Genomic DNA, 15,357 nt, shown 5'->3' with positions numbered 1-15,357 from the left:
TCATCTACAGTGAAAAGCTGTCACATTGCTGCATATCTATTAAATAAAAGCTTTTAATTAGGTCAGCTGCTGGGTAAAGGAGACACAAACCACTTTAACAAAGCACTGTCACAGTTATAGGCCCTTGGCTGAAAAGTCTCTTCTTTCCTTTGCCTCCCCCCAACATATATTTTTGAAAAACAAGTCAGCATTGCCAACCCAATTATACAGCAGCAGGAGATAATTACTGTGTGACAATGTTCTAATTCACAGACATAATTGTTCTTCTACATTTATATTTTATTGAGGATATTTTCCTGGGGAGTAGAGATGTCCTCCAATCACCACCAGGGACAGACAGGGTCTAAAAATAATTTTGCCTGGTTCTAATCGATAGCACCATGTTGGCAAATCTTTTCCGAAGACACAGGAAAGCCAGATAACCCACTCCCGCCAGCATGCTGACCAGCAGGGTGGTGCCAAGAACCCTGGGAGCCCTTTTCTTGGCCACACGGAATGCTGTTGGCAGGACAGCCGAGATTAATATATTGTTGACGTGTCCCAAAACTTTGTAAAATGCTTTTCTCTTCACGACACGCTCATAATAAGCTTCCAAGTTGGGCCGCTTTCCATTTCCCCAGTTTCTTCTTGCTAATCCCAGAAACTTCAGGCGATGTAACGTGACAGCAAGTGATACATCTGCCAGACTGAAGAAATCACCACAGAGCCAAGGCTGATTTCCATCTTCTAAGCAGAGATAAAACGTAAAGGATTAGGAATTAATGGAATATAAGCACATTTGGTTTAGTGCTATTTCAAAGTACCATCTAATAAACAGCAAAAACACTTCAGCTAAAATATTACTTTAATCAATCAACATTTTACTAATCCCCGTCCACTCTTACCACAATATTGAAAAGCCTTAGGCTCAGCAGCCTGGCCTATATTTGTTAAGGAAAAAAGATCCACATTCCAGGTTCATAAATTAAAACCCACAGTAAACACTTACTTTCCTCAACTACTACATTTCTCAAAGATGGATTGAATTAAATAGAATTGGAAAGGAAGAAGGCAGTTTAGCTTTTACTGAAAAGCTACCACTTGTCTGAAGATTTGTCTTCTTGCCTGTGTCACTCAGCTCTATGGCATTCACTCAAGAACTAGCTCCAGCTAACTTGTTGGAGGCTTTCAAGTCAAAAAGGAATGGATCAGATGACTGACTTGCACCAAATGTATCAGCTCAGTGAGACGACGGACTTTGTCTACTTGTCACTCTTTTGTGTCTCTTAGACCCCAAACCATGGGGGTTTTACACTGAGATGTTTGAGAAATGACAAATATTCACATAGCTCACCACTAGTCAGGAGCACAGGTGGAGACCCCAGGTACCCTCTCCAGTCAAAGGAAAGAGGTGAATCTTCCTGGGATGGCTCAGAGCAGGCACTGCCAGGCAGCATCACACTTTGTTGTCAGTGATCAGAACCACCACGACCTGAAAGGGCTGATGTGTACTGACTATACCAAGAGCTTTTGAAATCCAGGATATGAAACTTGATAGCCAGCACAGCTATCACAGCTGCCAGCATAAGTACTCTGCTCTAGCCTAGATCTTGAATAGGGAGAACTATGCTGCTCCCTTCTCATTTGTAACTTTTGCAGCTTGTCCCACACAGCAGGCATGCAAAAACACTGGCATGAACACTTAGCAGCACCTCTCTGGAAATGGAGAAATTTTGCAATTTCCTTCCCAATCCATTTGCCACCAGAGAAAAGCTACAGCTTGGCACAAAGCTGGTACCAGTCTATTTTGACCGTTTACGCAGGTGTGAAAGAAAGGCCTCTGTAGAAAAGGAGCATATCCCAGGCTGCTGAAAGGATACCTGGGAACTCATCCAGTGCATTAAATAAGATGATGGAAAAGAAGAAAGAATCTATCCTGTGTGAAAGAAAGATGCCTGCAGTGGCAGCAGCAGTAGCTGAGGGATTCAAGCAGTTGCAAGAGAAGCAGGAGCTCTGAGTTGGACCAGGACCTGGAGCAGTACAGATCACAGGAATATCTCAGACAAAATCCCAAAAGGCAATAGCCCTATGTTTCACAAAATCCTGTGATCCCAGCAGTTTTCATAAGCTCATCAATACTGTATCAGTTGACTCCTTGGAAAGGCTACTTAGCAGAGAAAGGAAAGGGGTTGCTGGAAATGATGGCAGACGTAGTTTGCTGAACAAAATCCTTCCATCCTGTATGAGATAAAATATTTTCTTTGATTCTTTCACTGTTGAGTCAGTAGAAAATTTAATCTAGATTTTCAACTGCTGGTTCAAACCTACAGTTACGATAGTAACCGGTACTTATTACAACAGCTATTTATAGAGCTAAATGTAAAAAGTTATTGATTTGAGCAGATGCAGTTGATATTGACTGATGCTTCATGCAGTTCCCAGAGAAGTCAGGGGAAGGACTTCTATTAGCACCACTGGGACTTGAACCACGCTGTGAATAAGCAGAAGGCTAATCCCATTTTAACAGAATTTAGGATGCTGACAAGGTTAAGTGTCTGTGGGTATAGATCAGGGGGAAGGTCACCATTGCAGATGTCCACAGAGGACTGTGTTACAGACCTGCTAGCCACCATGAAGAGGCAGATGATGCATTCTACAAGAGGCGGGCAGAAGTCTCTCAGTTTCCAGCCCTTGTACCTGTGGGGGACTTCAGCCCGCCAGATGCCTGCTGAAAATACAACACAGTGGAGAGGAGGCAGTCTAGGAGGCTCCTGGAGTGTGTGGAAGAGAACATCTCTCAACTGGAAAAGGACTCGTGGGTGATGTGGTGCTCAGTGGCTGTCTTGGGCACAGCAACCATGAAATGATGGAGTTTTCAGTTGAAAGTGGATCCTTACTTGGATGAAGTAAGGAGAGGCACCAGCAGAACTGCCACCTTGGACCTTTGCCAGGCAGACTGTGGACTGCTTAGGAGACTGACTGGCAGAGTGCCGTGGGAGTCAGTTCTGAAGGGCAAAGTAGTACAGGAAGGATGGGCAAGCTTTAAGGAGGAATTCTTAAAGGTCGCCATATACTGTCAGGGAAAAAGACCGGCCTGGTTAAACAGGGAACTTAGGCTGGAACTCAGAGTAAAAAAGACTGTGTCTCACCTCCAGAAGGAGGGGGGTAACTACAAGGATGTCATGAGGTTATGCAGGAGAAAATTAGAAAGAAAGCCAAACTGGAACTTAATTTGGGCACTGCAGTTAAAGACAACAAAAACAGTTTCTGTAAATATATTGGCAGCCAAAGGAGGGCTAAGGAGTCTCCATCCTTTGCTGGATGCAAGGGGAAACATAGTGTCAGGGGATGAGGTAAAGGCTGAAGTACTAAATGCCTTCTTTGCCTCTATCTTTAATACCAAGACCCAAGGTCCTCAGGATATCCAGCTCCCAGAGCTGGAAGGTGGTCATGAGGAGCTGAGTGAAGACCCTATAACCCGGGAGGAAATGGTTAATGACTTGTTATGCCAGTTAGACACCCACAAGTCTATGGGTCAAGATGGGATGTGCCCAAGAGTAAGAAGGGAGCTGTCAAAAGTTTGCCAGTCATTTCAATCATTTACCAGCAGTCCTGGTTAACCAGAGAAGTCCCTGTTTCCTGGAAATCAGCAAATGTAATACCCATCTACAAGAAGGGTCAGAAGGAGGATCCAGGAAACTACAGACCTGTCATCCTGACCTCCTCATCCATCCTTTCCCTGACTGGGAAAGGTCATGGAGCAGACCATCCTGAGTGTCACTACATGGCATGTGCAGGACAACCAGGGAAACAGGCCCAGCTAGCATGAGTTTACAAAAGGCAGGTCTTGTTTGGCCAACCTGACCCCCTTCCATGACCAGTGACCTACTTAATGGATGAGGGAAAGGCTGTGGATATTGTCTATCTAGACATCTGAAAGCCTTTGACCTGTCTCCCAGAGCATTCTCCTGGAGAAATGGATTGGACAGGTACACTCTTCATTGAGTGAAAAACTGGCTGGATGTCCAGGCCCAGGGAGAGGTGGTGAATGGAGTTACATTCCATTTGGTGGCTGGTCACTAGTGGGGTTCCCCAGGGCTCAGTATTTGGGCCAGTCCTTTCTAACAGGATGAGAGGAAATGGCTTTAAGTTGTGCCAGAAGAGGTTCAGATTAGATACTAGAAATGTTTTTCACTGAAAGAGTGGTGAGGCCCTGGAATAAGTTGCCCAGGGCAGTGGACAGTGGGATATGGTTTAGGGGTGATTAGGATGGTGCTGGGTTGACAGTCAAACTAGATGATCTTAAAAGTCTCTTTCAACCTTGATGATTCTGTGATTCTGTGAAAAATTTGACTTTCATTTGGGTGGAGGCAGGTAAACAGGACTGCTTTCCAAGAGGGTGAGGGAAGGGGGTTGCCTAATGATTATCCAGATTGCTTATCCTGCATATACCACGAATATCAGCATAGTGTTTGCACAAAATTATAATAAAACTGTGTTAAACATTAAGGTTGTGATCATTATAGTGAACTGAGGCCTATACCTGTAACATCAACATTCTGTAGTTAATTTTTTTCTGATTTTGTTGATAAAATATTAAAAAATTGTGCAGCTGATTATACTCATTTTGCTGAAAATGTGATCAAGCACTCTCATGAGATAGTGAGAACTCACTGACAGGAACAGTAAAGTGAGTACTTAAAACAGTATTGATCCCTTCTGTGATGTATAGATCAATATATACTAGAAGTATCAAATCTGACACATTAAAAATTGTTTTATAATGGTGCTGTCAACAAGTTTACTCAGTATCCTCAAACAGAAATATTAACAGGATTTAGCAAGAATAATTCCTCACCTGGTGTTTCCTCATTTCGCCGCTGCAATTCAGTCTCAACCTGATCCAAAACTTTTTCCAGTTCATCCAGTATTTTCTTTAGGTATTTTATATTATCATGATCCAGCAGCTTAGACTAAATAGACATACAGGTTAGTGTTTTAATCATCGTACAGAGTTTCTACTTTTATCAGAGAAGCTTATACTTAGGATACTACAGTGTTTATTCATAAAATGGTATTTTCTCCACATAGTCAGCTAGATACTACATGGATACTGGTGACAATTCAGAAAACAGAAGAAAAACTTTAGAGATGCCAGATATTAAGGTTTGCCTCCCGCTGCAGGGTGCTCGACAGCCCAACACCAGCACCGATATGTACGCACCTTAGAAGTCCGTGGACCAGTCCAGTACTTCAGCACACACTTGAAGTGTGTAGCTGATCTGAGGACATGCCTTGAAGGGTTAAACCACTGCATGACATTACTGGTAATGACAGGTGAAACAAATGTTTATATTGCGACCAAAACATCTAACACTAACAAGCCCTTAATAAAGGGGCCCATACCAAGGGGTTTCCTACCTTAAGGCGCTTCTGTTTTGCTATATAGGCATCTTGGAGGTCCGGGTTTTCTTCCGCAAGTTTCTTCAATTCCGATTCTGTGTTACTTATTTGGCCTGATGAAAAAAAACCAAAACCAAAAACCAAGGCAAACAAAAAAAGGAATGACAAATATTAAATATCCAAACATACTCATAATGCAATCCACAGGAACTGATCAATTGCCTGCATAAAATTACCATACCAAAGAAATGGGAAGTACTACTTCAATACACCATCTGTACCAAGTTAGGATTTAAATACATCACATTTTGGAAAACTTAACTGCTTTTTAAATTGACCCACCACATCTTCAGCTCATCAGTTTGCAGTATTAAAGTGCTGGTAGGCCCACATTGAGATTTTTTGAAGGTCACCATAGGTCACATGCATAATTTTACAGCAAAAGCCTAAATGCCACTGAATATGGAACCAAGGTGTTTCCATTTAGCTAAAATGTGAAGCCAGAGTCTGTGATCCTTTTGGAAATGTTCATTAAGAACTATGTGGATGTGCTAGAAAAATATTCATTACATGACTTAAAGAAGGAATTATGTGAAAAGTTTAAGTTAATTCTAGTGATTTCTATTACATGGGTATAGCCTTTTCCTTAAAATGGGGCTTTGCTTGAAAATACCACACTTACAGACCTAGAATACAAAAAGATAGTGATTAATAAATCTTCTTCTAAAAATAAGTATTTCTAATAATAAACCAAGAACAAAATAATTATAGAGCATGAATCACCTCTCACTTGTACTTGATAATAAAGTTTAGCTACAATTAAGTCTTAAAAATTAAACTGATAAAATTCTTTCTAGAGAATAATGAACTCACTGTTTTATGTATTCATTTCAACATGACTGTGAAAGCCATCCTTTAATATAGTGTATGAAGAAATTGAAGGATGTATTCATACAACTAAAATCTTACATATGCAATTAATTACTTACTTGGATTTGGTATGCATAAATACAACTGGCTCATGCCTTATTATATCTAGCAGTCTGAAAAAAACCCAGTTTCAAGCTGAAAACTAAACCATCCAGGAGATGTTTGAACATGCAAAGGAATTGTTAAGAAACATCCACAGGCTTTCCAAAAAAATGCTTCAAATCAAAAAATGTAGGCTACGCTTTAAGCATAAAAAGATAAGAAAACTAAGATGAGCTCTACATGTTAGCTCTACCAGTGTGAACATGTGCAAACTGAGAACAATTTATACCAGCTAGAAGCTAGAGGGGAAGAATACATACACCAAGAAAGCAGAAGACAGTGTTGTAAAGTGAACTGTAACAAAAGCACTGATTATTAACATATGAAAAAGAAAAACTATCCACAGTGCCTATGAGTAAAGCACAATTGTTCAATAAGCAGTTAGCACTCACATGTGGGAAAAAAACCAAAACCACCAAACCAGACAATGCACTGATGTAAGAGAATAATTCATGTTCTTGGACAAGGGCAAGTGGCTTCAAGCTGAAGGAGGAAGATTTAGATTAGATATGAAGAAGAAATTCTTTCCTGTGAGGGTGGTAAGGCACTGGAACAGATTGCCCAGAGAAGTTGTGGACTCCCTATCCCTGGAAGTGTCCAAGGCCAGGCTGGATGGAAACAGCCTGGTCTAGTGGAAGATGTCCCTGCCTACAGCAGAGACATTGGAACTGGATGGTCTTTAAGGTCCCTTCCAACCTAGGCCATTCTATGATTCTATGACTTTATGATCCTATGATTCTAACATCACTCATGCAACTACATGGAAAATTAACTGCCTGCCTTCACTTCTGACACCATAACAAAATGGCCAGTAAGAGAACTGACTTGCCAAAAATTTTGAGGAGGATAAGACATTTTGTTGGAAATAGGATTTCTCAAACTAATAAATATCCCCTTTTATGATATCATGGACTTACTACTAGTATAGTTGTATTATATTTCAGAGACTCTGCAGTATTTGACTTTGTTCTACCAAGCATTCTAAAACATCAGACAAAAAAAAATCAACAGTGTATAAACCATTGACATTGACAAAAAAATCAGAGATCTCAGAATGTAACTGTAAACAGGAAATCATTATCCAGCCGTGCTGTCAGGAGTTGATCCTTGTCCTAGAACTACTTAGTTCTTTTGTGATACGTAGAAGGAAACATAAAGGCATTAATTAAAAGTTTGCCATGATACAAAAATTATCTCCACAGATACCTCAAAAATAACACTTCCTCTTTCCCATTTTCAAATCAAAACAGAATACACAATCAATAAAAAGTATATGAACAAATCATCAAGGACTGCAACTAAAATTCATCAACTGTGCTCAATATTTTGTGTTTAAGGTGGACTTAAGAAAGGAGATGAATGTAATGCAGCAACCTACTAAGTTATAGACATTCAGAGCTACACCAGTACATACTACGGATTCTGCTGGTAGCATAGGCTGGAATCATGGAGTCCACCGTTAACTCGGGGTGCAGGATGCAGCCATGTGTGTAGGCATCCATAGGCAAGGAGTCTAAAAGCTCTCTATAGTGCTGCACCCTTGGATAATACATGCTCCCCTCTTCTGGCATTAATCTTGGTACTCCCTCTGCAAAATGAAGTTAAAAACAAAGTTAGGAAAAGAAGAATCATCTAATTGACCAAAGTTGAATCAGTTATGTCCAGCTGGGACAGGTGACAAAGCCACAGTTAAGAAAGCTTCACTTGTTCCCCAGCATAACTCAACAGTGTTATTGCAGCTCAGAGAAATGTATAGTTCATTTTAAAATGTTTTAATAATTCCAATTCCTATGCAGCAAACCACATAAACACATATTTAAGGGGCTTTCAAATCAGAAAACCAGACTCAGCTCTGTTACGTACATCTAGGAATCGGTGACCATGACATACAGCCCTATAATGCTCTCACAGTTGGGCACAGCCAAAATTCCAGGATATTGTTATGGCTGAAACATTACTACTGCTGCAATGATGTAAAAATTATAGTACAGGAATCCTGCTCAAAGCATGACTGGAAGTATTCCTACGCATCACTGAGCTGTACCCTACCCTCAACCTACCTGGGCCCTGACTCCTTTTTTGATTAAAAGGCAGCACAAATTATGTTCACTATACACTGATGTTTTCTTCATGCCTTAGAAATCGCAGCACTAAAACCCTGAAATACAAAATGCTGCCATCTTCACACCTCTACAAAATACAGCTTTGCATTTCCTTCAAAAACTGAGACAGCGTGTTTTTGTTTGTTTTGGGTTTGTTGGAGGGGAGTGTTGTTGTTTTGGGGTTTTTTGGTTTGGTTTTCATCAGAACAGGCACAAAGAACTTCAAAAGCCTGCACACAATCACTTTAAAGGTTTCCCTTCCTGCTCTTTTACCTCTTCACTCCATTTTAGCTCCAAAAATAATTTGCTCATTCTACTTCCCTTGTTCCACTGAAGATTATACTGGAATTAAGCATGTTTCTTCTTATCTCACAGAGAATATGGACCTGCTCGAGAAAGGCAGTTGTGCAGCTCTGTTCAGTATGCTATTTTTTATGGCAGTGTCACACCAGGGCTAGTGCAACTCAGTGCTGCTGCCATTCCTGGCCTCTCCATCCTTCATGAAGGGCTAAGAAGGAGAGTGGTAGGTTTTACTTATAAAGGCTTACTCATGAAGGTGCTGGAAAGCCTTCAGTTCAGTTTACAGGAACATGTTTTCAACCCACACTGCTAATTATTAGGAGACCCCATTTACTTGTGAGGCCATAAACATCTTCTGCCCCAAATGAAGAGTCCTGAAGCAACAGAGCTGCTCCCAGCATTGCTGCAGCTAAAGGGTGAGGGGAAGAACCACATTTGAAATGCCTGTGGGATTACCATCTAGGAACGTCGCTTCAAGGTAATCAATAATCTGCGTTGCCTCACAAATTATGTTTTCTCCATGGATCAGGACGGGTACTTCTCCAGAGGAACTCAAGCGCATGAACCACGGCTCGTTGTGCTCGCTCAGCGGCAGGTTCACATCGTGCTCCTCGCACTTCAGCGCCTTCTCGGCTATTGCCAACCGCACCTGGAACGGCACGGCCCGGGTCACCCGGGCAGCATCCCCGCACGGCCGGGCCCGGCCGCTCTCCCGCCCCGCCTCGGCGCACCCGCGGCCGCTCCCCTCCACCCCCCATCCCTCCATCCCCCATCCCTCCATCCCCCATCCCTCCATCCCTCAGCCCGATCCCGCCGCGGGCGCGCTGGGGCTGTGGGCACGGCGGGAGGCGGCGATCCGAGGCCCGCAGGCCGCCGCCCCGCGTCCCCGCCCACCCCTCACCTTCTGCGAGGAGAAGGACTGCGTCCAGTGGTACAGCACCAGCGGCGCCATGCTCGGCTCGGCCCGGCTCGGCCCGGCTCGGCCCGCGGCGCCGGGCGGGGCAGGAGGCAGCGCGGGCCAGGAGCAGCGGCCGTGCCCGTCCCGCGCCGATCCGCGCTTGGAAATTAACCGAAGGGAATGCCCGGGGTATGGGGCGGACACCCCCGTCTGCCCTCCACCCTCACTGCTCGGAGGACAGCCCTTCTGAAGGGGAAACCGCCTGCAAAGCCGTCTGCAGCATCCCCTAAGGAAGCGCAGGAAGATGGATGCGCAAGTAGGGAAGGTCACATGGCAGGATTTTCCCTTTTATATTTGTTTATTTTTATTTTTTTTTTTTTTTTTTGAACCAGTGCTTCCCGTATGAATTTCAGGGACAACGGCAACATGCGCTTGGGACAGAAGAAAAAAAAAAACTACCATAAGTCATCCTGAATTGGACCCTGGGGGCATAGATCCTCTAGTGCAAAATGAGTCATAGCAAGAAGGAACAAAGCTTTCGAGTAACTTCTTTTGCCTCCAGATGAGTTCTTTAAATCTCAAGAGAGAATGTTTCTTTACTTTTTTATTCTAGACAAAATTAGAAAATTGAACAGTTTTGCAGGGCTTTTTTCATTCTCCCTGTGTGAAGCAAGGTCCTTTCTGAAAAGCATTTGATAACAATCAGTGGCTTACATCATCAGGAAATGCCTCCTCTGTATCTTACACTGGAGATGGTTTAGAAGGTGCAATTGCTGATAGTACATTAGACTCTATCAGCAGCAGCAGGCAGATTTTAGCAAAGTGAAAAAACACATAGAGATTACAGAGTCCAGAATATTGTTCTTTTCATTCTGACTGCTCAGTTCCCAATAAGGGCGACTGCTTCAGGTAAGCCTGATAATTCAGACCCATGTGCCATTTCTGTATAACAGATAAACCCCACTATTAGTATCTTAAAGACCTGAACCTAGTATGTTGAGAGCTTTATCCCAATAATATTTAAGGGTAATTTTGACTAATGTTAAGCAAGGGAATGGATTTAAGTCACTGAGACAAGGTAATGGACAAATCTTATAAATAAAAAGGAAAGAAACAAAAAGCCAGCTTCCAGCCCTGTACTGGTCATGGGAGTGGGCACAAGGGCAGCCCCATGCCTTCCTCAGAGACTACTCCCCGGTAGAGTCACAAGCCAGAATAATTTCTTTATGCATGATGAGAGGCTTCTCACAAATCCCAGCTGATAGCAGTCAGTGTTACTGATGGTAAATTCCACATTTGGGGGAATTTAATTTAATTTTTATTCTTCAAAAAGTTGGAGAATGTGCTTAGAACTGACAATAACAATGCAGTCGATGGCATGAGATAAATACGTTACACTGGATTTTACCTCTCTTCAAGATACATGTGTAAGGTAAGAATGCTGGAATATCCTCTCATGCACTGGGGCTTTAACCTGTGACTCACCGATACATGGAGATTCTCACACGTCCCTGCCTAGGCTGCTGTACAGCTGTTCCTCACAGCTAGATCTTACAGTAACTCAAGGCAAAGAACTGGGAACTGGTTTTTAAATTTACATGAACTAGGCACTCTTTCAGGTTTCTGTTTTGCTTTCTTTCCTTAATTTTGCCTTTAAATCAAAATGCTGTCATTTTGTCAATTACCACATAGACCACTACTCCGTTTCTCTTGGTTCAGCTCATTAATTTAATATCACACATGGACTTCTGTGTTTGAGTTATATTTTGTTACCTGGTTTAGATGTCTAGAAAGGCAAGGAAATGTATCTATCTTATAACAAAGAAAGAAAGACCAGTAAGAACAGTATTTCCTTCTTCAGACTTGTTCAGATAAGCAGCAGCAGTCATATACAGGTGTTTCTTATTCCTAACCTAGACATCCATATTGCTATGAAATACAGGAAGAACACTGATCTGTTGGAGCAGGTCCAGAGGACAAGATGATTAGGGCGATGGAGCACCTCTCCTATAAGGAAAGGCTAGGAGAATTGGGATTGTTCACCCTGGAAAAAAGAACAGGTTACCAAATTGTGGCCTTCCAGTACCTGAAGGGAGCCTACATGAAAGACTAAGAGGGACTTTTTACAAGAACATGCAGTGACAGGACAAGGGGGAATGGCTTCAAACTGAAAGAGGGTAGGTTTAGATTAGATATTAGGTAGAAATTCTTTATTGTGAGGGTGGTGAGGCACTGGAACAGGTTGCCCAGAGAAGCTGTGGACTCCTCGCCCTAAGAAATGTTCGAGGCCAGGTTGGAAGTGGCTCTGAGCAACGTGGTCTAGTGTGTCCATGGCAGGAGTTATGAAAGTGGATGATCTTTAAGGTGCCTTTAAGGTCCCTTCCAACCTAGGCCATTCTATGAGTCTATGATAAATCCCACCCCGGTGTCCCTGGTTACAGTCCTGGTTCAGCCAAAGGAGGGAGCGCCTGCGGCCGGGATCCCCCCAGCCCGACAGGGCTGTTACCACGCCGGACCACACGAGGCCTCCCTTTTCCAAAATACGGTGCATGGAACCTTCTTCCAGAGATGAAGAAACAGGGACGATTCCTTTGTCTTCCGGATGAGCACGTATCCATCCACCTGTGTTTGCCCCTCTACCTTCTCATATCTTCAGAAAAGCAAGCAAAAGGGCCAGATTGTGAAAAAGCTCACCACGTCCTGGAAAACCTTGTTCCACATGCATTTACACAAGGCTTTACACAACTTAAATAAAAGTCTCCTTAAAGGCACGTTTAATGTGTAAGTGCCGTGAATAAACAAGCAGCACAAATGCAAAGTTTACTGGCATCTTGGCATCTTGTGGCTTCAAGCAGACCCCTAGCTCTGTGTGATAAATCATTTTCCTACCACACTGATGTTCTTGCCCTGTTTCTCTACATGGCCTCTCAGGCCTTTTTTAGCCTACATATGTTTACAAAAATATATGTATATAAGCATGCCCCTTGCAAGTTTTTTTAATGCACATATTTTCACATCATGGAAAGAAAACAACATTCACATCTAATGCTAAAAAATAAAAATCAATTTGATAAACAGTTATATAAAATGGGTCAAAGATCTGGAAATCAGTATTCTGGTAATCAATTTTCTTCTTGTTCCAGTTTGGCCAAATTTAGAGATATATCCTCTGAGAGAAGGCAGGCTACGACCACCCCTCCCCCGCCAGGTTCGGGAAAAAATAAATTTTCCTCAAGGGAAAGTGAAAGACATAAAAACTATTTATTTAACAAACACACAGGAAAAGGGTAATAATGCTAAATGATAAAACCTCCTGCTCTGCTGAGAGAAACCTGGGGGAAATTTCAGAGTCCTTCTGTAGATCTCTCTCCCCCTCCTTGGAGCTAGGACACTGAGGGCCCACCTCCAGGGCCAAGACCTCGGTGGAAAGTCCTCCCGATGTATTCTGATGTTGAAACAGTCCAGCAGAGAGAAAAGTTAAAAAACAAAGTCCCAGGAAAACAAAAGTTCAACTCTCCAGAGGAAAAGGAGCTGGGAAAAAAACTGCCAAAAGCTGGCTGGAAAGAAAAGCAAGCCGGGTGCTTCCCTTGCCTCTCGCTCTCCTGCCACAGCTGAAAATAAAGTCTCTATCTCTGTGTGACCTTGAACAAGCTGCAAACTGCTTTGAAAAAGTTTTGCTCAGTTTTTCCTCCCCACTCTCAGGCTCAGTTTAAAGGCATAGAAAGGCACAGAAATTAATTTCTGGACATAGGGCAGAGATATGGGATACACATCATAAAGTCACCCCAAGACACTTCTTTACTTCACCTTTCACTCCATGATATTAACAAGAAACACCTAGGTCAGATGTGTCATTAAAGATCGATGCAAGTTAAAAAAAACCCTATTTTTTTCTTATCAGATCAATTAATTGTCCATATTGAAACCCAAACCCAAATTTATTAGACTACAGGGGCAAAAAAAACTTTTTTTTTTTTTTTCTTAAGCAGCCAGAGCCATTATAGCTGAAAATTAGCTGGATTTTGTATATGCATCACTAACAGATGCATTGGTTCAGTTCAAGTGCAGAACTGGCCTGATTGACAGTGTTGCAGGAGTTAGTACTCATTGGGAAAGTAAGACGGGTTCTGTTCTGGACCTTCTGTCATCAATGGTTATTGACTAAATTCCTCTGGCAGATGCTGCTTTACTGGCGATGATATGAGTCAAAAGAACATAGCATTGAACTCAGGTACACAGTTGAGACTTAATATTGACACAAGAACTTACTTTAGCATCACTGAAAAATTAGATATGCAACTATTTAGAAAGAGTGAGAGCAATGTTATGTCTTGATAGCCACAGCTGAGACTATCTAATTTAACTGCATATAAAACTGGCAATTCTAGATAGCTGGTTCGTGTACTCAGGAAATATAATTAGTCATTACCATTTTATGTCCAACAAAATCAACTTAAAATAGAATTTATTTAGTCACGTTCAAAGTTACTTAACATATCATACTAGGTTTTCTTCAGGGATTTCACCACAAAATTCTGCCAAATTTTCCCTAAATACTATAGTATTCCTGTTCCATGCAGGAGTTTCATATGTAAATACTTCAGAAACACTACTTAATACTTAATTCTTATATAAAATTTTTAGAAGATTTATAGTAAGCCTATTTCAAAATAGTTATTAGTAACTGCGATATAACAAAAATATTAGTTGTTCTAACGAGATATAAAACTCAACAATTTTGATGATTGGAATGAATTTTCCTGAAATATCAGGCTTTTATATCACACACAGAAAGATATTTAATATATTTACATAAGGTGGAAAAAGTGCAGTTTCTTAGCTGTAAACCTTAAAATCTAGGTATTAACATTAAAGCTTTATCGAGTCTATCACTCCTCAAGCTTTTATATAAATAGCATCTTTACCATAAAATCTATCATATCAGGCAAATTCAAAAGATTTTAAACTTTTTTTATACTTGCCCATGTTTGTTGTCTCTGTGCACGTGTAATATGCTGGCTCACAAACTTGGACCATTACCAAGCTTTTAGTAACAATTCTGTATCATCACTTCACATGCTTCATCTTCCCTCCCATTAACTTAGACGAGTAACCCACATAAGTGAAAACTCTTTTAAAAGTTCTCCTGTGCTCTGTACCTCTGTGCATAGCATCCAGGTGTTGATTTTCATACTGGTTTAATCTAACAGTGATGACATTTTGTTTGCACAGCACTGTCTGGCACACTGGCCTTTGGCTGCCCATTAAAATTCACATATTACCACAACACAAACAATGAATGTTAGAAATAGTACCTTTCAGCTATTGCCTGTGGCCAAAACCAGAGTGCACAACTTTGACCTTGTAAAATAGATTGGACAGATGCTGAAACAAAGTCCACCAACATTAGAGGGGTGATTTGTACTGACTTCAATGGGTCCTGTAGCAGGTCTTAGGCCAGTTCAAATTCTATTGCAATCACACTGCAAAAAAAAAAATATCCAGTAACTGGGGTGACACCCAAACAGAGAAAGCTTTAATAAAATCTAAGGAGTTAAATACAATTTTGTAAAATGTCCTTTGAAGTCTTGTGCAGTATTTTCTTTGACTGGAAAACAGCTTTAAAAATATTTCCTGAAAAAT

The 15,357-nt window shown here is 41.6% G+C and overlaps 1 protein-coding gene across 1 annotated transcript; it reads right to left on the bottom strand.

Annotated features, from left to right (window-relative positions):
• Positions 1-320: 320 nt before the first annotated feature.
• On the bottom strand, positions 321-9,459 carry GDAP1 (ganglioside induced differentiation associated protein 1). The gene is made up of 5 exons (XM_082278792.1): positions 9,273-9,459; positions 7,829-8,002; positions 5,401-5,495; positions 4,838-4,952; positions 321-726 (listed from the first exon to the last, which is right to left on the bottom strand). The coding sequence occupies exons 1-5, from the start codon at positions 9,376-9,378 to the stop codon at positions 344-346; spliced, it is 873 nt and encodes a 290-aa protein (XP_082134918.1). The 5' UTR covers positions 9,379-9,459; the 3' UTR covers positions 321-343.
• Between the last annotated feature and the right edge of the window lie 5,898 nt (positions 9,460-15,357).

The sequence above is a fragment of the Coloeus monedula genome (genome assembly GCF_965178545.1).
Source record: "Coloeus monedula genome assembly, chromosome: 1".
NCBI lineage: Eukaryota > Metazoa > Chordata > Aves > Passeriformes > Corvidae > Coloeus > Coloeus monedula.
The sequence above is the reverse complement of the archived record's forward strand: the minus strand, read 5'-3'. Positions and strand labels throughout refer to the sequence as shown.